We start from the raw sequence: 23750 nt of genomic DNA on the forward strand, positions 1-23750 counted from the left end.
ATGAAGGAAGAAGGTTGCTGCAACTGCATGAAGGATGAAGATTCACACCTGCAGCCGGCTCTGAATGTCTTGTACACACTAGCTCTGTTGCAGGGTTTGCTCTTCTGTTACAGGTGTTGTCATTTTCCTTTTTCTTTTTATAAAGGGATTTTTTGTGCAGTCAATAGTTGCACCGATGTTATAGAAACAATACTTAAGAAAAACCCGATTTTATGTTGCAGGTTTTACGCGTCTTTTGCGCGAAAAAGGCTAGTGCGTGATGTCGCGAAAGAGTACAACATGAGCAATGACGAACAATTGGTGAAGGCTGTGAAGAAGTACCTGAGTGAGACGGTGAGCAGGTGCGAGAAGGACCCGGCTTTCTTCAAGGAAACAAATCTGGCCACGTACGCCGTTGGAATGATCAAGTCCATCGAATCATTGGAAAGCTTCGTTTCTGGGGCAAGGATTCTGGACGTCCTCTTGAACTACGCCCTCACCGTAAAGGACAAGCGACCGCGCAGACTCACGGAAGAGAAGCAGAAGGCGCTCACAACAGACCTCATAGGTTTGGCGTCCACCAGCCATGTAGTCAAGAAATTGCTGCAGGCGATGGATTCCACAAGCCCACACGGCGTGGCAATGAGGGGGATTGCCGCCAACATATTGGCGAACATTGCCGGCAGGACTCCTCTGATGCAATTCCCACAAGTGATCCAGAGCGTAGGCTCGCTGATCGACATCTCTCAGCAGCAACTTGAAGGGGAATGTGCCGTCGCCAAGCTCCAAAGTGGACTACAGGAAGCTGAAAACTACAGGAAGCTGCTTATGGAGAAAGGCTTCGATATCCTTCACAAGCTCGCCGCCGACAAAGAAAACTGCAGAGCCATAAGCAACTCCCAGGGCCTACGGTCCAAGGCTGTGGCGCCTGTACGCTCCGACCTGCTACATCTCATGGACCATGAGGCATGGTCGACCACCATCGTAGACAAGTCGCTGCAAGTCATGGCCAGCCTCGTGGCTTCTCCGGGAGAGACTGGTGCCCAGCTGCGTAACCAAATCTCAAGTGACAAGGAAGTGATCCATGGCATGGAGAGGATCCTAAGATGCTGTGGATGCAGTGAACATGTTCGCATATTAAGCATTGAGATTCTCACGCACCTGGCCATGGATGAGGAGGAGTCACTGCGTGTCAACAAGGAAAGCAGAGAAAATTTTATCAGGATGCTCCCTTCCATCCTCACTGATGACGCCAAAGAATGCTCCATTAGAGAATTGGCGGGTGAAGCACTGGTGATGCTAAGTCAAAGTAAAAGCGACGCTGCCATCATCTTGAAGGCCAACGATCATGTTGTCCGTGATCTCACTAAAATCCTTTGAGACGTTGCAGCCAGCAACACAAATCGAATTAGTGCAGCAGAAACACTGAATCATCTCTACTTTCATTACAAAGAGAATGCGGCCTATCTCAAGACACTCAAGGAACCCATGGAGGACGTGATACCAAAGGTACATTATTAAATACGTACTACATTTCGTTTTATTTTGATTCTTCGTCACCGAAAAAACTCATTCAACATATGTATACTCTTAAATCTAAAGGTTCTTCGAGAAATACTACCTCTTGTGTTGAAAGGAAATGAGACACAAGCAGAAAACGGAAGCCCAAGTTTTCCTTTGCTAGGTCCCACTGACATTGAAGCCCAAGTTCGTGCTCTTCAAGATGACGGCCGTACAAACAACACTTCAACTTGTCAGCAAAATGATGAGAAGAAATTGCTCGCAGCTTTACTATCTCTCACTGCGGCAATATTTGACAAATTGATCAGCCAACATCCTAATTTGTTTGAACTGGTTGATAAAATTTCCCCTGGAGATTCTGCAACAAGCTTTGCCAACAAGCTCAACGGAATTGGTGCGGGAAAACAGTGAACCCATGGCAGGTTGCCTGAGCATAGTGAAGAATGCCAGCAAGATGGCCATATCAATGCTGAACCACAATGACAGCTACCTCAAAGAACACTTCTTGATGATCTTCATACAATCTTTGGCTGATGCTTGCAAGAGCATGTCATGTCTCGAGAGTTCTATGATTTTATATAGTGCCAATGGTGGCGCAGTGAAGCCTCACAAGACACTCGCTTCTCTACTGAAAGAAGCACAGGAACTTGCAGGCTCAAAGGAGCAACAAGAGCTGTGAACTACATGAGCTATGTTTGTCCCTGGAGGCTGGCCGATTGGTTAGAATAATTTCGTGGATCGGATGAAAAATAAAGTTGGCAGAACCAACTGCGGTATGTATGTGTGTCTGGGTTGGAAGGAACTGCTATTGTGCTTAGTACGTATGTGTGTCTGGGTTGGAAGGAACTGCTATTGTTCTTAGTACGTATGTGTGTCTGGGTTGGAAGGAACTGCTATTGTTCTTAGTACGTATGTGTGCCTGGGTTGGAACGGCTGCTGTGCTTATTACGTATGTGTGTCTGGGTTGGAAGGAACTGCTATTGTTCTTAGCACGTATGTGTGTCTGGGTTGAACTGCTACTGTGCTTATTACGTATGTGTGTCTGGGTTGGAAGGAACTGCTATTGTTCTTAGTACATATGTGTGTCTGGGTTGGAACTGCTATTGTTCTTAGTACGTATGTCTGTCTGGGTTGGAACTGCTATTGTTCTTAGTATGTGTGTCTGAATCCTACCTATCTTATGTCGTCATTTCTGAACTGCAAAATTAAAAGACTACTAGCACAAATATTTCAACACCCCTGTGAGCCTAGGCAAAGCTGCATTATCTTTCATAGAACTGTTTACTCTAATTTGCGTCTTACAGCTTACCTTTTGGCGATTTGTACCAGGGCATTTTTATTCGCGCAATGCAAACTGTGTTATCCTCAGAGGATAGCAATTTTAAGCGGTGTAAATTTACAATAAACTAAAACACAAACAGCCAAGAAGCTAAATAATGTTCACAATTGTTCGTTGTGTTTCTAGAAGTGATACAGGTGGATGCGACGGGAGGCGGAGGCTGGTGATTGTACTTGTTAGATAAGTAAGAACAAGAATTGGAAGTGCAAATTGCATTTCAGGCCATCCTTGGAGTCAAACAATCGGCACATCTGCCACAATGGCGGTTGCTCAGATGAAAGAAGAGAGCCATGCATAACTTGATGTCTTTTGATTTCTTTAGTAAAGAACCCGAAAGCTGTCAAGTTATAAATTATTATCTTCTTCCATCCCTGACATGCGAATATTAACACATGCAATTCTTATTCTTCCGAGATAGCTTGAGGACTCCTTATTGCTTCGGCTATCAGATATAACTAGCTTAAAAGTATCACCATCTCATTGTGCACTTTTTCCAATTAGGGAATACCCAAGGATTGTGCTCTCAAACACGTCTCATGTGAAAATACAAGTATCACACTCAAGCTGCGCAAGGACAAGAATTGGAAGTGCAAATTGCTTATCATGCCATCCTTGAAGTCAAACATTCTGCATTCCTGTCTCATTGGGGTTTGAACATATTTTTTTTGAGGAATCACGGGGGGGGGGGGGGGGGGGGGGGGGGGGGGAGGGGGGGTTTCCATCTGAATATATTGCTCAAAAGCGGCTAAAGCCAAGAGTTACCTCTTAGGCTTGGCTGGTCTAGTTTATGAGGAAAACTGGATTGAAAACCTAAACAAGCTGGCCCGTTTATGAGGAAAACCGGGCCAAAAATCGTAAAATAGCAAGGCTAAATGAAGAAGAGATAAAAAAGGACGCCCAAAACAAAGGCACACCTAGCTAGCAGACACAACGCCAATGCCATGAAAGACAAGTAGATGTGGGGTGTCGTCGAGGGGTCACAATACTAGAACTTTGCAAAGAACCTAACGCACCGCACTAGCGTGCATACCGAGCCCCACCGCACAATTCAGGAGCATCGACAATCAACGAGTGCAATGAACACGAAACTTGACTATGAGCTCCGCCACGGAAAACTCGGGACGATTAGCAAGTTGGGAGGGCAACTTGCGACATCAATGAGAAAAGATGAACCGAGACATCACCAAGAGCACGAAGCTCACCGCAACACATGGGCAACCATGGGAGAGTTTTGAGTATTCAGAGCAACAAAGGCAAGACTCCTTCACAAGGGCTAAACAGATGGCTGCCCCACGGCACCAAAGGTACCGTAGCCGAACCCCAAAGAACACCACCAAATAGCCACCGTCGACCCCAAGCAACCGCACCACCACTGTCGGTGTCAAAATCGGCGGATCTCGGGTAGGGGGTCCCGAACTGTGCGTCTAAGGCTAATGGTAACAGGAGGCGGGGGACATGATGTTTACCCAGGTTCGGGCCCTCTCAATGGAGGTAATACCCTACTTCCTGCTTGATTGATCTTGATGATATGAGTATTACAAGAGTTGATCTACCACGAGATCGTAGAGGCTAAACCCTAGAAGCTAGCCTATGATTATGATTGTTGTTGTCCTACGGACTAAACCCTCCGGTTTATATAGACACCAGAGGGGGCTAGGCTTACACAGAGTCGGTTACGTACAGAGAAGGAGATCTACATATCCAAATCGTCAAGCTTGCCTTCCACGCAAAGGAGAGTCCCACCAGGACACGGGACGAAGTCTTCAATCTTGTATCTTCATAATCCAACAGTCCGGCCAAAGTATATAGTCCGGCTGTCCGAGGACCCCTTAATCCAGGACTCCCTCAGTAGCCCCTGAACCAGGCTTCAATGACGATGAGTCCGGCGCGCAGATTGTCTTCGGCATTGCAAGGCGGGTTCCTCCTTCGAATACTCCATAGAAGATTTTGAACATAAGAATCGTGTCCGGCTCTGCAAAACAAATTCCATATACCACCGTAGAGAGTACAATATTCCACAAATCGAATCTGCTGACAACTTTCTTAGCGTGACATCACTCCACGACCCGGTCATCATTTCAAAACGTTTTTCTCAACCAGCAACTGCACATATCGCGAGGCGGTTTCCTTGGCACGTCTTGTTGAAACAGAGATCGTGTCCCCTTATCACGGGATTCTCATTAATACGGGTGTGGGTAACCCAACCACGCCATCAATCGTGGCGCTTGGGGAATAAGCGATTTTAACGAGCAAGTGGGGAGGCGCATAGTTTTTACCGCCTTTATAAAGAGATAGGGGTTCCCCTCTTTCACCCACGCCTTCTTCCTCCTTCACTCATCCATTCTCGCACTCTCGAGCTCTAGCGCCCAACTTCTCACCTTCTCCGCAAAGCCGTTCCAAACATGTCCGGAGCGGGAGGCAAGTGGATGGCCTCCTCCGTTACGGAGGAGGATATCACGAAGCTCAGGGAGGCCGGATACTTGGCCGCAGACATCGCGCACCGGCTCCCGGACGAAGGGCAGATTATCCCTACTCCGGAACCCCACCAGAGGGTTGTGTTTCTCGCCCACTTCGTCCGCGGACTGGGATTTCCCCTCCACCCGTTTGTTTGCGGGATTATGTTCTATTATGGGCTGGATTTCCATGATCTAGCCCCCAATTTTATCCTCAACATCTCGGCGTTTATCGTCGTGTGCGAGGCTTTCCTCCGCATCAGGCCCCACTCCGGCCTGTGGCTGAAGATCTTCAACGTGAAGCTGAAGATAGTGGTCGTCCAGCAAGCAGAGTGCGGAGGCGCCATGGTGGGAAAGATGCCCAACGTTGTCTGGCTCGAGGGCTCCTTTGTGGAGACCGTGAAGGGGTGGCAATCGGGGTGGTTCTACATCATTGAGCCGCGCGACACCAACTGGTTGGCGCCCCCCAGATTTCGATCCAGCATCCCCAGGCGGCTTACCTCTTGGAAATAGAAGGGCTTAGCCTGGGGTTCATCGGTGGAGCTGACCGGACTCCAGACCTGCGTCCAAAACATGATAAGCAAGTAAATCAAGCTTGTCAATGTGGTCCAGGTCATGCTCTTCTGCCGGATACTCCCGTGTCAAAGACGGGCATTCAATATGTGGGAATTGGACCCGGCCGAACACCAGACGCTGCGAGAGCTCTTCGGCACGACGCACAAGGACGTCTGGAAGGTGCTGTTCAAGGCCTCCGAGGTACCTCCCCCCTTACCGAGGATCACGGACTCAGCACAAAGCGCCCTGCCAATCCGGTAAGCTTTTTATATCTCACAAGATGTTCCTTTCCCCAGTATAATCGTAGGAAGGATCTAAGCCTCCACGCCAATTTAACAGGACTGGGTAGCGATAGTGGAGCGGATTGATTGTCCGGCTCCACTGCCCGAGGATCTAGCTATGGCTCTCTTAACGGAGATGCTGCTTCTGGCACCCTATAAGGTGCCGGAGAAGAAGGCCATGAAAAAGGCCGCGGGGACCAGAAAAGGTCTCTGACACAAGGTTGTATCAGACTCATCGTCCGAAGACGCCGAGGCGCACTCCTCCAACAAAAACGCGGAGGAGGAAGAGGAAAGTTCTCCCCCCCAACCGGGGGGGGACAAGAAAAGGAAGGCCGCCCCATCTGGGGAGGCCGAAGGGTCAAAGAAGGGAAAGACCCTTCTACCGGAACACTCCACCACAGCCGCCCACAACGACGAGGAGTTGTTGCCCAGGCACAAGCCCCTGGCGAAGTCGTAAGTATCCGGACACTATAATACTTCTGGCATGCTTTTCTTTATTGCTTCTGATCATGTTAAATATGATCGTGCAGTCCGCCCAAAGCCCACATCGAGGTATCCTCCTCGGATGGGCCTTTGAGCCCGTCGGCGATGAACAACGATTCACGTGCGACGGCCACCACTCCTCGACCCGCAGACGACACCGAGGTGTTGCATCAAAGGATACCGGACCGGGGGGAGACCGTTCTAGAGACGCCCCATGGCGAAACCCCAGACGCCGGGTACATGGGGGGAAGACCCCCATGGATTCTGATGACGGGGGCTGCCGCAAGTTTGGCCCCCAGCCGGATACTGCGCCGGAACCTCCAGTGGTTCCGGGTTCTGCCAGGCAGCCCCTCACTAAGGGGGGTGCGCCGTCTATGCCGATGACCTCTGTCCATCCAGAGGCATCGAATGACTTGCTGGAAGCGCTTCGCGACGCTTCCATTGATGAAGAGCACCGCACTATTATGAGTGCGGTGGTCGAGAAGGTTTGGTCTGCCAAAAGTGGATTGACTGAAGCCTACGCTAGCCTCCTCACAGGCTTTGAGGTAAGTAATCAAATTGTGAGGAAATATCACAGCATAGACAGTAGCCCCTGATGCTCTGTTTGGTGTTTGGAAAGAAATGCCAAGCAGAGGATCAAATAACATCCGCAGGAGTCTAACAAAAACATGTCTTTGTAAATAAACAGGCGTCACTGCTGGCCACTGCCGCTCGGACTACGGAGGTCTTCGGACTGAAGCGGAACCTGGAGCGGAACGAGGAAGAGCTCGGCCTCGTGAAGAGGCAGCTCGAAGAGAACAAAGGTAAGTGATACCTCGTCTATATATGGATAAAGAAAAAATGGTTGTAAATCATAGAATCATCATGAACTTTTAATAGGGGCCACGACCGAAGTGGCGGCCCTGAAGAAGGCGTTGTCCGAGGCCGAAGACAAAGTAGCCAAGGAGCGCATTGAGCACGAGAAGCAAGAAGCTCGGGTTGGCGAGGTCCAGCAAGTGCCCCAGGACTTTGTCAAAAAATACGAGTCCTTAGAGCGTGACTCTAAGACGCAAGAGTCCGAGCTTGCGAAGGCCCGCCAGAGTGCACAGGATGCCAAAGCTGAAGCCCAAAAGGCCCTCCAAGAGGTTCAAGCGGCCAAGAAGATTGCGGCGGGTAAGGCATTCAATATGCAGAGCAAGCATGTGAAGGAGACTTTCTATTTACTTACCCGAATTTGGAGCTCTCCAGGAGCATTCACAGATCTGCCGCGCAGCGTCTCTGACGCTGTAGAGTTCTACCGCACTGAGGAAGGGCGTTCGACGGAGAAATTGTTCTGGTCCCAATATGCTGGGACCGAACATCCGATGCCTTTGAGTGACCAGCTGAAGCAACTGGTCGAACTGCACAAGGCGGCCGAACTGGCCATGAAGGACCTCATAGTCCGGCTGTGGCCTGGCGAGTCCCTGCCCAGCAGCTACTTCAGCCTTGTAAAGCGGCTGGTTAATGCCTGTCCGCGGCTTGAAGTCATTAAGCGGTCCATCTTTATTGAAGGTGCGCAGGGCCTTGGCTTGTGCAAAAGTGCACTGGGCGAAGATGGATGCCGAGAAGCTGATGACGGAGGGGCTGCCGAAGGGCAAGGAGCGTCGTCGCCCCGAACTGTATTATGACAACTTCTTGAAGGGTGCCCGCCTTGTGGCGGAGGAATGTGCTAAGGATGTAATATTTGAATGAATGTACTCATGTGATCCTGTGATATGAAAACGAGTTCACGTGTGCTATATAATGCTTATTGATTTAAAATATTACCTTCTGTGCGGCCATTTATAAAATCTGAAAGTTGGCCAGTCGTCAGCTTCTGCCCCCATGTAACTAGTACTAGCATGTTCGGGATAAATCTAAACACTCTTTATCCAAATTTTTGGTCCTTTAAGGAGGTGTTTAGCACGGCAAACAAGGCAACCGGACTATACGGCTTTATCACTCTCACTTAGCCATAGAAGTCTACAATTTTAAATTTTGGCGAAGCCCCTAGTATTCGGAAGGCCGAACATGGGGAGCTATACACGCCTAAATCGGACAAGGCCGATTCCTCGCCCGAAGCAGAAAAAGTCTTTAAGGATTTGAGACCTCTCGAACAGCGACCAGCTCTCGCCGCATCATGATCTTGATAGAGAACGGAGGTGATGTTGATGAAGGCCCTCATCCGAACATGACGATCAGAGGTAGGGCGCAGTCCTCGGTCCATCCAAGATGACCAGTCGAGCCGGTGACGAAGAAGCCGACGTCGCAGTTGATATGCAGTCGAGCCATTGATCCTTTTGCCGATCACACAGCGGAACTCTCAATGAAAGCACCAATGTCGGTGTCAAAACTGGCGAATCTCAGGTAGGGCCTCCTGAACTGTGCGTCTAGGATCGATGATAACAAGAGACAGGGGACACAATGTTTACCCAGGTTCGGGCCCTCTCGATGGAGGTAATACCCTACTTCCTGCTTGATTGATCTTGATGATATGAGTATTACAAGAGTTGATCTACCACGAGATCGTAGAGGCTAAACCCTAGAAGCTAGCCTATGATTCTGATTGTGTATATCCTCTATCGACTAGCCTAGCCTCGGTTTATATAATGCACCAGAGGCCTAGGATAACAAGAGTCCTAGCCGAATACGCCGGTGGGGAGGAGTCCTTATCTTGATCGCCAAGTCTTGTGTAATCTTCCTTGTATGCGGCAACTATCCGGACTGGCCCATGAGTATACGGCCATCGGGGTCCTCGGCCCAATCTAACAGATCGGGAGATGACATGGTGAGTACCCCCTAGTCCAGGACACCGTCATAGGGATTGCCATGCAACGGATGCACTAGAGCTATAAGTGTATGAAAGCTCACACTGAAAACTAAGTGGGTGTGCATCCAACTTGCTTGCTCATGAAGACCTAGGGCATTTGAGGAAGCCCATCGTTGGAATATACAAGCCAAGTTCTATAATGAAAAATTCCCACTAGTATATGAAAGTGACAACATAAGAGACTATCTATATGAAGAACATGGTGCTACTTTAAAGCACAAGTGTGGTAAAAGGATAGTAACATTGCCCCTTTTTTTCTTTTTTTTCTTTTTCTTTTTTTGGGTGGGCTTCTTTGGCCCCTTTTTTATTTAGGCTTCTTTGGCCTTTCCCTTTTTTCTTTTTTTTTCTTTCATTTTTTTCATGGGGCAATGCTCTATAATGATGATCATCACACTTTATTTACTTACAACTCAATATTACAACTCGATACTAGAACAAAGATATGACTCTATATGAATGCTTACGGCGGTGTACCGGGATGTGCAATGATCTAGCGTAGCAATGACATAAAAAAAGGACAAGCCATGAAAACATCATGGTAGCTATCTCACGATCATGAAAAGCAATATGACAATGAATGCTCAAGTCATGAATATGATGATGATGGAAGTTGCATGGCCATATATCTCGAAATGGCTATGGAAATGCCATGATAGGTAGGTATGGTGGCTGTTTTGAGGAAGATATAAGGAGGTTTATGTGTGACAGAGCGTATCGTATCACGGGGTTTGGATGCACCGGCGAAGTTTGCACCAACTCTCGAGGTGAGAAAGGGGAATGCACGGTACCAAAGAGGCTAGCAATGATGGAAGGGTGAGAGTGCGTATAATCCATGAACTCAACATTAGTCATAAATAACTCACATACTTATTGCAAAAATTTATTAGCCCTTGAAACAAAGTACTACGCGCATGCTCCTAGGGGGGAGGTTGGTAGGAGTTAACCATCGCGCGCCCCCGGCCTTCACGCAAAGATAAACAATCAAAATACAATGCGCGCCAATTTGGTTACATAGTTAGTAGACCATACATGCATGCTTCGGGAATCACAAACCTTAACACCAACATCCTTACTAAACACAACCATCTACAAGTACCTCCCACATATTATCACCTCTATATCGCAAAACTATTGCAAGGAATCAAACATATCATATTCAACGATCTACAAGTTTATGTAGGATTTTATGACTAACCATGTGAATGATCAATTCCTGTCATCTCTCTAAATAGATATAAGTGAAGCAAGAGAGTTTAATTATTTCTACAAAAGATATGCCCACGCTCTAACAAATATAAGTGAAGCAAAAGAGCATTCTACAAATGGCGGTTTTCTATATGAAGAGAAACAGGAAATCAAAACTTCAAATGATATAAGTGAAGCACATGAAGCATTCTATAAAGCCATACTCAAAAGATTTAAGTGAAGTGCAATGAGCATTGTATAAATCAACGAAGGACTATCTCATACCAGCATGGTGCATAAAATAAAAGTGAAAACTAAATGCAAAAGACGCTCCAAGACTTGCACATATCGCATGAACGAAATGAATATGAAAACATACCGATACTTGTTGAAGAAAGAGGGGATGCCTTCCGGGGCATCCCCAAGCTTAGACGCTTGAGTCTCCTTGAATAATTACTTGGGGTGCCTTGGGCATCCCCAAGCTTGAGCTCTTGCCTCTCTTCTTTTTCCTCATATCGAGACCTCCTCGATCAAACACTTCATCCACACAAAACTTCAACGGAAAACTCGGTAAGATCCGTTAGTATAATAAAGAAAATCACTACTCTAGGTACTATTGCAAACCAATTCATATTTTGTTTTTGCATTGTGTATACTGTAATATAACTTTTCCATGGCTTAATCCACTGATATAAATTGATAGTTTCATCAAAACAAGCAAACTATGCATCAAAAACAGAATCTGTCTAAAACAGAACAGTCTGTAGCAATCTGAACATTCACCATACTTCTAGTAACCCAAAAATTCTACCAAAATTAGGAAAAATAAACGATATTTACAGCAAGACAGTGCAAAAATAATCAGAACCGTTTGACGTTCCAGTAAAAAATGTATAATCATGCACTACAGCCAAAGTTTCTGTCCTACACCATACAAACCAACAAGCATTGTAAACATCCTAAAGGAAAACCTTGGCACATTATTTTTATAATACAATGGAATTGTACAAGGGGATAATTATTTTTGTTGAAAAATTTCTGTAATCAAGATTCACAAAGTTTCCGTGAGCATGAACAAAGTTCAAGGCTAGCTCCCACTTCGACAATGCTTGTCTTTCTCACTTTCCCTTTCCTTTTTGAAAAAGTTTTAGGTTCCCCTCTTTATTTTTATTTTCTTTTTAAACCAAATGAAAGCACTCAACAGAAATAAATGACTCTCTAAAACCTCCGGGTTGTCTCCCTGGCAGCGCTTTCTTTAAAGCCATTAAGCTAGGCATAAAGTGCTCAAGTAATGAATCCACCCGGATCCAAAGGTATATCAAAGCCAATTTTAATTAACAATGATTTGTAATTTAGTAGTGAGCACAAAGTAACATGTATCATGCAGCAACAAAGTCTAACTCTGTCCCTATGCATCGTCATGTCATAAAAGAACAATTCATGCACACCAAGTAAAGGCCAGTGCATATTATAAACAGTTTCTTGCAATTTTATCACATTGGAAACATAGAGAGGTGGAGATATAGTTCCTCTCTCATAATAATTGCAAATAGGAGCAGCAAGCACATGCATATTATATCTATCAAAATCATCATGTGCAACGGTAAAAGGCAACCCATCAATATAATCCTTAATAAGCACAAACTTCTCCGATATAGTGTAGTTTGGAGAATTCAAAAAGATAATAGGACTATCATGCGTGGGTGCAATAGCAAAAATTTCATGTTTAACATAAGGAACTACAGCAAGTTCATCTCCATAAGCATAATTCATATTGGCATCTTGGCCACAAGCATAGCAAGTATTATCAAAAAGGGATATTTCAAGAGAATCAACGGGATCATAACAATCATCATAGCAATCATCCTTCGATAAGCACAAAAGGGAATTAAACAATGTATGAGTTGGAGAGTTACTCTCATTAGAAGGTGGGCACGGGTAGCTAATCCGCTCTTCCTCCTTTTGTTCTTCGCTCTCTTCATCATCTTTTTCATCCAATGAGCTCACAGTTTCATCAATTTCTTCTTCCATAGCTTTCTGCAAATTATTAGTCTCTTCTTGGACAGCGGAGAATTTCTCAATATATAGTTTAGCATAGGCATTAGAAGCATAATTATCATAACAGTATTCAAGTATGGCAAAATTTTCAGATTTGTAAAGAGTAGCATCATACTTTTCAATCAAAGAAGCAATTTCATAAGCACCCTTAAAAGCAACAAATTCTTCAATTTGTTGAACATCATAGTAATTATAAACACCCTTAGCATACGAAGATACGATTCCATTATCAATAAACTCACATTGGTAGGGCAGGTGTTTCTTAGGGTTTTCAGAACAACAAGTAAAATCATAAATTTCACATAAATTCCAAGCATAGCATTGCAAACGATGAATTTGATCCAGTAAAAGTTTCCCTTTTTCAGATATACGGTGTCGCACATAACAAGCATGCTCATCTAAAGATTTGCCCTCAACTAAGCTAGTGGGGGTTTCAGCACGAGCACAAAGGGATCGAAGATGATCCAAGTAAAAAGCTTCAGTAGTGTGATAGATTTTGAGTGGTTCTTCAACCATTGGTTCAGTAGGTACAACTATTTTTTTTGATATTTTGTGTTTCCTACCCATAACTAAAAGATAGAAAACAACTAAGAACATCAAAATAAAAATTACTTAGTGATAAAGCAAACAAGCACACACGAGAATATTCACCCCACGCCATGACTCCCTGGCAACGGCGCCAGAGAAAGGTCTTGATGACCCGCAAGTATACGGGATAGTTGTAGCCTCTTTCGATAAGTAAGAGTGTCGAACCCAACGAGGAGCTAAAGGTAGAACAAATACTCTCTCAAGTCCTATCGGCCACTGATACGACTCTATGCACGCTTGACGTTCACTTTACCTAGAACAAGTATGAAACTAGAAGTACTTTGTAGGTGTTGTTGGATAGCTTTGCAAGAAAGTAAAGAGCACGAGAATAAAAACTATGGGCTGTTTAGGTAAAGACACAACTAAAGTAAATATAGCGAGTGTGGAAAAGTGGTGGTAGGAGTTGTGGAATTGTCCCTAAGCAATTGACTACTTTACTAGACCGATAGCATGTTTTATGTGGGAGAGGCCACCGCTAGCATGTCATCCCTGACTTGGAATTCTATGCACTTATGATTGGAACTGTTAGCAAGCATCCGTAACTACTAACGTTCATTAAGGTAAAACCCAACCATAGCATTAAGATATATTGGTCCCCCTTCAATCCCGTATGCATCAATTTCTATGCTAGGTTGAAGCTTCTGTCACTCTAGCCCTCCAATACATAGTCCTATCAACATACAACTAACCCTATGCTGTGATCCATGCGCACGCTCATATGATGGGCACCAAAGGACAGCAACATAACCACAAGTAAATTAAATCAATCATAGCAATTCATCAACCACCAATAGGACAACGAAAATCTACTCAGACATCATAGGATGGCAACACATCATTGGATAATAATATGAAGCATAAGCACCATCTTAAGTAGAGGGTACAGCGGGTTGTGGGAGAGTGAACCGCTGTAGATAGAGGGGGGGGGGAGGTGATGGAGATGTTGGTGAAGATGGCGGAGGTGTTGGTGTAGATCGCGGTGATGATGATGGCCCCTGGCAGCGCTACGGCGCCACCGGAAGCAAGGGAGAGAGAGCCCCCCTTCTTCTTCTTCTTCATCTTCCTTGACCTCCTCCCTAGATGGGAGAAGAGTTTCCCCTCTGGTCCTTGGCTCCCATGGTGTGGGAGGGGCGAGAGCCCCTCCGAGATTGGATCTATCTCTCTGTTTCTCTCTGTTTCTGCGTTCTCAGATTCTGCCCCTTCACCGTTTCTTTTATATCTGGAGATCCGTAACTCCGATTGGGGTGAACCGCCTTACAGGTGGCCCACAAGGGTGCCAGGCACGCCGGGGGGGGGGGGGGGGGCGGTGCCCCCCTGTCTCGTGGCCACCTCGGGCACTGTTTCACATTGATTCTTCCTCTGGAAAATCCCAAATATTCCAAAATAATTTTCCGTCCGTTTTTATCCCGTTTGGATTCCGTTTGATATTGGGTTTCTGCGAAACATAAAACATGCAACAAACAGGAACTGGCACTTGGCACTGGATCAATATGTTAGTCCCAAAAAATAGTATAAAAAGTTGCCAAAAGTATATGAAAGTCGAATAATATTGGCATGAAACAATCAAAATTTATAGATACGATGGAGACGTATCAGGGCTGCTGCTGCTGGACGAGCCGCGGCCGTCGCCAAGGGCAAGCTCACCCTCGGCGTCATCACGGCTGCCGTCAAGGCCGAGCTCATCGTTGCCACCGTCGTCTTCGGGGACAACACCTTGCGCGATGGCCGTCTTCCCCAAACACCCTCACATAGAGGGTCGCAATGCCTTTGTACTTAAAGTGAAGGGTGCACCTCCCGCTCAGGCTGCGCGCGCGGGCATACGCCTGCCAGCCACGGGTCAAGGCCATGTTCCCGGCGGAGGAAACTTTGACCCCGACCCAGAAAGCCTTGCTGCAGCAACTATCAGACTATAGCCAGAGGCCGTCAAGGCCAGCGACCGGCAGCTCGCCTGCGAAGAAGCGGGGGAGCGAGAGCCAGGTGCGAATCGGCCTCTCCGACCACACAACAAACTCTGGGAGCACCTCCATTGAATGGAAGCGCGGCCGGGAAGGCCGGACGACCACGACGCGCCTCCCTCCCTCACAGGGGCTGCCTCGCCCCTGGTGGCTCCCGCAGCGAGAAGAAGCTCCGCCGCGGACACTTGAGGCACGCCCGCGCCCCCGATGAGCCACCGCAAGATTCGCGACATGCTTGCGGGGGTGACCTCACCCTCTCTTGGGCAGAGGCGAGCCCGGCCCCTCCTTGGGGGCCTTCCCCTTGTCAGCAGCGGAGAACTTCCTCGTCGGCGCCATGGGTGCTGCAACAAGACAGTGAGGCAAGAAGGAAGAGGAAGGAGCGGGTGGTGACAAGACAAAGATGAGCAAGGGGGCTCTACTCCTCCCCTCATTTATAGCCAGAGGAAGGACAACCGCCGACCTCCACAATTGCACGCAATGATGATTTTCCTCTGCATGCGGCAGAGACTCGTCAAGTCGGACAGTTGCCGAGGCAGCGTGGAGAAGCGGAGATGCCCACGTCCCATACATCATCACGCGTCAACCAAGGCCGCAGGCACTTGCCCTTTGGCTCCGCCTCGAAACCATGTTCGAGCGCGCCTTGGGCCCGGGGGCTACTGTCGGCGTCCTGGGAACGGGGGTACCCAGACTTTCCTTCCCGCGGCCCATGGCGTGGCTCCGTAAATCGCCCGGTACGGCTCGGCTTCATCAACAACAAGCCAAGACCCTCACGAGGCAGATGATACATCTCCAACGTATCTATAATTTTTGATTGTTCCATGCTATTATATTACCCCTTTTGGATGTTTATGGGCTTTATTTTACACATCTATATCATTTTTGGGACTAAACTACTAACCGGAGGCCCAGCCCACATTGCTGTTTTTTTTGCCTATTTTAGTATTTTGAAGAAAAGGAATATCAAACGGAGTCCAAACGGAATGAAACCTTCGGGAGCGTGATTTTTGGAACGAACGTGATCCAGAGGACTTGGAGTGCAAGTCAAGAAGCTTTCGAGGAAGCCACGAGATAGGAGGCCGCGCCCCCTCCCCCCTGTAGGGCGCGCCCCCTGTCTCGTGGGCCCCTCGGGCGGCCACCGACGTACTTCTTCTTCCTATATATACCTACGTACCCCGAAAACATCCGGGGGCACCACGAAACACAATTTCCACCGCCGTAACCTTCTGTATCCGCGAGATCCCATCTTGGAGCCTTCGTCGGCACTCTGCCGGAGGGGGAATCAACCACGGAGGGCCTATACATCAACATCCTTGCCCCTCCGATGAGTTGTGAGTAGTTTACCACAGACCTACGGGTGCATAGTTATTAGCTAGATGGCTTCTTCTCTCTTTTTGGATCTCAATACAATGTTCTCCCCCTCTCTTGTGGAGATCTATTCGATGTAAACTCTTTTTGCGGTGTGTTTGTCGAGATCCGATGAATTGTGGGTTTATGATCAAGTTTATCTATGAATAATATTTGAATCTTCTCTGAATTATTTTATGTATGATTAAGTTATCTTTGCAAGTCTCTTCGAATTAATCAGTTTAGTTTGGCCTACTAGATTGGTCTTTCTTGCCATGGGAGAAGTGCTTAGCTTTGGGTTCAATCTTGCGGTGTCCTTACCCAGTGACAGAAAGGGTTGCAAGGCACGTATTGTATTGTTGCCATCGAGGATAACAAGATGGGGTTTATATCATATTGCATGAGTTTATCCCTCTACATCATGTCATCTTGCTTAATGCGTTACTCTGTTCTTATGAACTTAATACTCTAGATGCAGGCAGGAGTCGGTCGATGTGTGGAGTAATAGTAGTAGATGCAGGCAGGAGTCGGTCTACTTGTTATGGACGTGATGTCTATATACATTATCATGCCTAGATAATCTCATAACAATGCGCTTTTTGATCAATTGCTCGACAGTAATTTGTTCACCCACCATAATACTTATGCTATCTTGAGAGAAGCCACTAGTGAAACGTATGGCCCCCGGGGCTATCTCTTATCATATTTGCTTTCAATCTACTTTTATTTGCATCTTTACTTTTTGCATCTATATTATAAAATACCAAAAATATATTTATCTTATCATACTATCTTTATTAGATCTCACTTTCGCAAGTGGTCGTGAAGGGATTGACAACCCCTTTATTGCGTTGGTTGCGAGTTCTTAGTTTGTTTGTGTAGGTGTGTGGGACTTTTGAGGAGCCTCCTACTGGATTGATACCTTGGTTCTCAAAACCGAGGGAAATACTTACGCTACACTTGCTGCATCACCCTCTCCTCTTTGAGGAAAACCAACGCAAGCTCAAGACGTAGCAAGAAGGATTTCTGGCGCCGTTGCCGAGGAGGTCTTCGCTCAAGTCAAGACATACTAAGTACCCATCACAAACCCATCTCCCTCGCATTTACATTATTTGCCATTTGCCTCTCGTTTTCCTCTCCCCCACTTCACCCTTGCCGTTTTATTCGCCCTCTCTTTCCCAATCTCCTCCTCTCTTTTTGCTTGCCGTTTTTCTGTTTGCTTGTGTGTTGGATTACTTGTTGCCATGGCGCAAGATAATACCAAATTGTGTGACTTCTCGAATACCAATAATAATGATTTCCTTAGTACTCCGATTGCTCCTCTTAATGATGTTGAGTCATGTGAAAGCAATACCGCTTTGCTGAATCTTGTTATGAAAGATCAATACGCCGGCCTTCCTAGTGAAGATGCAGCTACTCATCTAAACAACTTTGTTGATTTGTGTGATATGAAAAAGAAGAAAGATACAAATAACAATATTCTCAAATTGAAGTTATTTCCGCTTTCACTTAGATATCGTGCTAAAGTTTGGTTTTCGTCTTTGCCTAAGAATAGTATTGATTCTTGGAACAAGTGCAAAGATGCTTTTATCTCTAAGTATTTTCCTCCTGCTAAGATCATCACTCTTAGGAACGATATTATGAATTTTAAACAACTTGATCATGAGCATGTTGCACAATCTTGGGAATGAATGAAATTGATGCTTCGCAATTGTCCAACTCATGGTTTGAGTTTATGGATGATCATACAAAAAATTTATGCCAGTTTGAACTTTGCTTCTAGAAATCTCTTAGATTCGTCCGCGGGAGGCACCTTTATGGAAATCACATTAGGAGATGCTACAAAACTTCTTGATAATATTATGGCTAATTATTCTCAATGGCACACCGAAAGATCTTCCAGTAAAAAAGTGCATGCTATAGAAGAAATCAATGTCTTGAGTGGAAAGATGGATGAACTTATGAAGATGTTTGCTACTAAAAATACTCGTCTTGACCCCAATGATATGCCTTTGTCTTCCTTGATTGAGAATAATAACGAATCTATGGATGTGAATTTTGTTGGTAGGAATAGTTTTGGAAACAATGCTTATATATAGAGGAAATTTTAATGCTAGACCGTTCCCTAGTAACCCCTCTTATAATTATGGAAATTCCTACAATAATGCTTATGGTAATTTTAATAAGAGGCCCTCTGATTTTTAGAATAGTGTGAAAGAATTTATGATTTCTCAAAAGAATTTTAATGCTTTGCTTGAAGAACAATTGCTCAAAGTTGATGATATGGCTAGGAACGTTGATAGACCTTCGCTTGATGTTGATTCTCTTAAGATTAGATCTTCCCATCCTAAGCAAGATATCAATGAATCTCTCAAATTAATGAGAATTTCCATTGACGAGTGCAAGGAAAGAACCGCTAGATTATGTGCTAAAAAAGAAAGCTTTATAAAGGCGTGTTCTTCTAGTTTACGTGAAAATAATGATGGGGATCTTAAAGTTATTGATGCGTCTCCAATTAGATCTATGTTTTGCAATATGATTTTTGATGATTATGGGACTGATGATGAATCAACTTTGCCTAGAAGGCGTCCCAAGAATTCGGAGTCTTTAGATCTTAATGTTAAAGTTGGTAAAAGTGAGATTGGAGAATCCTCAACTTCTAATAATGTTGAACCTACTATCTCGGATTTCAAGGAATTTGATTATGATAATTTCTCTATAAAAGGTTGTATTTCCTTGTTGCAATCCGTTGTTAATTCTTCTCATGCTTATAGTCAAAACAAAGCTTTTACCAAGCATATTGTTGATGCCTTGATGCAATCTTATGACGAAAAACTTAATTTGGAAGTTTCTATACCTAGAAAACTTAATGATGAGTGGGAACCTACTATAAAGATTAGAATTAAAGATTATGAGTGTTTTGCTTTGTGTGATTTGGATGCTAGTGTTTCCACAATTCCGAAAACTTTATGTGATATTCTAGGTTTCCATGATCTTGATGATTGTTCTTTAAATTTGCACCTTGCGGATTCCACCATTAAAAAGCCTATGGGAACGATCAATGATGTTCTTATTTTTGCAAATAGAAATTTGGTGCCCGTAGATTTTATCGTTCTTGATATAGATTGCAATCTTTCTTGCCCTATTATTTTTGGTAGACCTTTCCTTAGAACGATTGGTGCGATTATTGATATGAAGGAAGGGAATATTAGATTCCAATTTCCATTAAAGAAAGGCATGGAGCACTTTCCAAGAAAGAAAGTTAAATTACCTTATGAATCTATCATGCGTGCTACTTATGAGTTTAGTGCCAAAGATGGCACTACTTAGATCTATCCTTGCTTTTATGCCTAGCTAGGGGCGTTAAACGATAGCGCTAGTTGGGAGGCAACCCAATTTTCTTTGTGTTTTTTTTTGTTTCTGTTTAGGAATAAATAATCCATCTACCCTCTGTTTAGATGTGTTTTTATCTTTTAATTAGTGTTTGTGCCAAGTTAAACCTATAGGATCTTCTTGGATGATAGTTATTTGATCTTGCTGTAATTTCCAGAAACTTTCGGTTCACGAAAACAATTCTTAAAAATCACCAAAACGTGATAAAATAGTAATTCCAATTTCTGCTGATCAATAAACAAATTGCATGGTCGTCCTATTTTGGCTGAATGTTTTGAGTTCCAGAAGTTTGCGTTAGTTAGAGATTACTACAGACTGTTCTGTTTTTGACAGATTCTGTTTTTCGTGTGTCGTTTGCATATTTTGATGAATCTATGGCCAATAAAATAGTTTATAATCCATAGAGAAGTTGGAATATAGTAGGTTTAACACCAAAATAAATAAAGAATGAGTTCATTGCAGTACCTTATGTGGTGATTTTGTTTTCTTTCACTAACGGAGCTTATAAGATTTCCTGTTGAGTTTTGTGTTGTGAAGTTTTCAAGTTTTGGGTAAAGCTTTTATGGACTATGGAATAAGGAGTGGCAAGAGCCTAAGATTGGGGATGCCCAAGGCACCCCAAGATATTCAAGAATAGCCAAAAGCCTAAGCTTGGGGATGCCCCGGGAAGGCATCCCCTCTTTCGTCTTCGTTCAGTGGTAACTTTACTTGGAGCTATATTTTTATTCACCACACGATATGTGTTTTGCTTGGAGCGTCGTGTATTATATTAGTATTTGCTTTTTAGTTTACCACAATCATCCTTGCTGTACACACCTTTTAGGAGAAGCCTATTTGATTAGAATTTTCTAGAATACTCTATGTGCTTCACTTATATCTTTTGAGCTTGATAGTTTTTGCTCTAGTGCTTCACTTATATCTTTTAGAGCACGGTGGTGTCTTAATTTTGAAGAAATTGCTAGTCTCTCATGCCTCACTTATATATTTTTGAGAGTCTTTTAGAACAGCATGGTATTTGCTATGGTCACAAAATTGGTCCTAGAATGATGAGCATCCAAGTTGGGTATAATAAAAACTATCATAGAAAAAGAATTGGATGCTATGATCAATTTGATGCTTGATAATTGTTTTGAGATATAAAGGTAGTAATGTTAGGGTCATGCTAGTGGGTAATTATGAAATTGAGAAATACTTTTGTTGAAGTTGGCAAATCCCGTAGCATGCACGTATAGTAAAAGTTGTGTGACAAATTTGTTGCATGAGGTGCTCTTTTGATTGTCTTCCTTATGAGTGGCAGTCGGGGACGAGCGATGGTCTTTTCCTACCAATCTATCCCTCTTGGGGCATGCATAGTAGTACTTTGCTTCAAGGGCTAAGTAGAATTTTGCAATAAGTATATGAGTTCTTTTTTGACTAATGTGAGTCCATGGATATATGCACACTCATCCTTCCACTTTGCTAGCCTTTATTATTACCGCGCAACCTTCGCCGGTATCATAAACCCTTTATTTACCTTCCTCAAAACAGCCACCATACCTACCTATTATGGCATATCCATAGCCATTCCGAGATATATTGCCATGCAACTTTCCACCGTTCCGTTTACTATGACACAATCCATCATTCTCATATTGCTCTTTGCATGATCATGTAGTTGACATAGTATTTGTGGCAAGACCACTTTCATAATTTTCATACATGTCGCTCTTGATTCATTGCATATCCCGGTACACCGCCGGAGGCATTCATATAGAGTCATATCTTGTTCTAGCTTTGAGTTGTAAATCCGTAAAAGTGTGATGATCTTCATTATTAGAGCATTGTCCTAGTGAGGAAAGGATGATGAAGGCTATGATTCCCCCACAAGTCGGGATGAGACTTCAGACTTAAAAAAAGGAGAAAAGAAAAAAAGAAAAAAGAAAAAAAAAGAAAGAAAGAAAGAAAAAAAGAAGAAAATAAAAATGAGAGAAAAAGAGAGAAGGGACAATGCTACTATCTCTTTTTCCACACTTGTGCTTCAAAGTAGCACCATGATAGAGAGTCTCCTATGTTGTCACTTTCATATACTAAGTGGGAATTTTTCATTATAGAACTTGGCTTGTATATTCCAATGATGGGCTTCCTCAAAATGCCCGAGGTCTTCGTGAGCAAGCAAGTTGGATGCACACCCACTTAGTTTCTTTCGTTGAGCTTTCATACATTTGTAGCTCTAGTGCATCCATTGCATGGAAATCCCTACTCACTCACATTGATATCTATTGATGGGCACCTCTATATAGACCGTTGATACGCCTAGTTGATGTGAGACTATCTTCCCCCTTTTTGTCCTCACAACCACCACCATATGCCACCATAGTGCTATGTCAATGGCTTACGCTCATGTACTACGTAAGAGTTGAAAAAGCTGAAGCGCGTTAAAAAGTATGAAACAATTGTTCGGCTCGTCATCGGGGTTGTGCATGATGGGAGTATTTTGTGTAATGAAAATGAAGCATAGACTAACTATATGATTTTGTAGGGATAAGCTTTCTTTGGCTATGTTATTTTGATAGGACATGATTATTTGTTAGTATGCTTTGAAGCATTATTATTTTTATGTTTTATAAGCTTTTATTTTGAATCATTTGGATCTGAACATTCATGCCACAATAAAGAAAATTACATTGAGAATTATGCTAGGTAGCATTCCACATCAAAAATTTCTTTTTTATCATTTACCTACTCGAGGACGAGCAGGAATTAAGTTTGGGCATGCTTGATATGTCTCCAACGTATCTATAATTTTTGATTGTTCCATGCTATTATATTAACCCTTTTGGATGTTTATGGGCTTTATTGTACACATTTATAGCATTTTTGGGACTAACCTACTAACCGGAGGCCCAGCCCATATTGCTGCTTTTTTTGCCTATTTCAGTATTTTGAAGAAAAGGAATATCAAATGGAGTCCAAACGGAATGAAACCTTCGGGAGTGTGATTTTTGGAATGAACGTGATCCAGAGGACTTGGAGTGCAAGTCAAGAAGCTTCCGAGGAAGCCACGAGATAGGAGGCCGCCCCCTCCCCCCCTGTAGGGTGAGCCCCCTGTCTCGTGGGCCCCTCGGGCGGCCACCGACGTACTTCTTCTTCCTATATATACCTACGTACCCTGAAAACATCTGGGGGCACCACGAAACACAATTTCCACCGCCGTAACCTTCTGTATCCGCAAGATCCCATCTTGGAGCCTTCGCCGACACTCTGCCGGAGGCGGAATCAACCATGGAGGGCCTCTACATCAACATCCTTGCCCCACCGACGAGTTGTGAGTAGTTTACCACAGACCTACGGGTCCATAGTTATTAGCTAGATGGCTTCTTCTCTCTTTTTGGATCTCAATACAATGTTCTCTCCCTCTCTTGTGGAGATCTATTTGATGTAAACTCTTTTTGCGGTGTGTTTGTCGAGATCCGATGAATTGTGGGTTTATGATCAAGTTTATCTATGAATAATATTTGAATCTTCTCTGAATTCTTTTATGTATGACTAAGTTATCTTTGCAAGTCTCTTCGAATTATTAGTTTAGTTTGGCCTACTAGATTGGTCTTTCTTGCCATGGGAGAAGTGCTTAGCTTTGGGTTCAATCTTGCGGTGTCCTTACCCAGTGACAGAAAGGGTTGCAAGGCACGTATTGTATTGTTGCCATCAAGGATAACAAGATGGGGTTTATATCATATTGCATGAGTTTATCCCTCTACATCATGTCATCTTGCTTAATGCGTTACTCTGTTCTTATGAACTTAATACTCT

At 44.3% G+C, this 23750-nt stretch overlaps 1 protein-coding gene across 1 annotated transcript; it reads left to right on the forward strand.

The window, feature by feature from the left end:
- Positions 1-228: 228 nt before the first annotated feature.
- LOC123147148 (uncharacterized) lies at positions 229-2428 on the forward strand. Its single transcript, XM_044566382.1, has 2 exons — positions 229-1488; positions 1582-2428. The coding sequence occupies exon 1, from the start codon at positions 280-282 to the stop codon at positions 1357-1359; it is 1080 nt and encodes a 359-aa protein (XP_044422317.1). The 5' UTR covers positions 229-279; the 3' UTR covers positions 1360-1488; positions 1582-2428.
- Positions 2429-23750: the final 21322 nt, after the last annotated feature.

The sequence above is a fragment of the Triticum aestivum genome, chromosome 7A (genome assembly GCF_018294505.1).
Source record: "Triticum aestivum cultivar Chinese Spring chromosome 7A, IWGSC CS RefSeq v2.1, whole genome shotgun sequence".
NCBI classification, from domain to species: Eukaryota; Viridiplantae; Streptophyta; class Magnoliopsida; order Poales; family Poaceae; genus Triticum; species Triticum aestivum.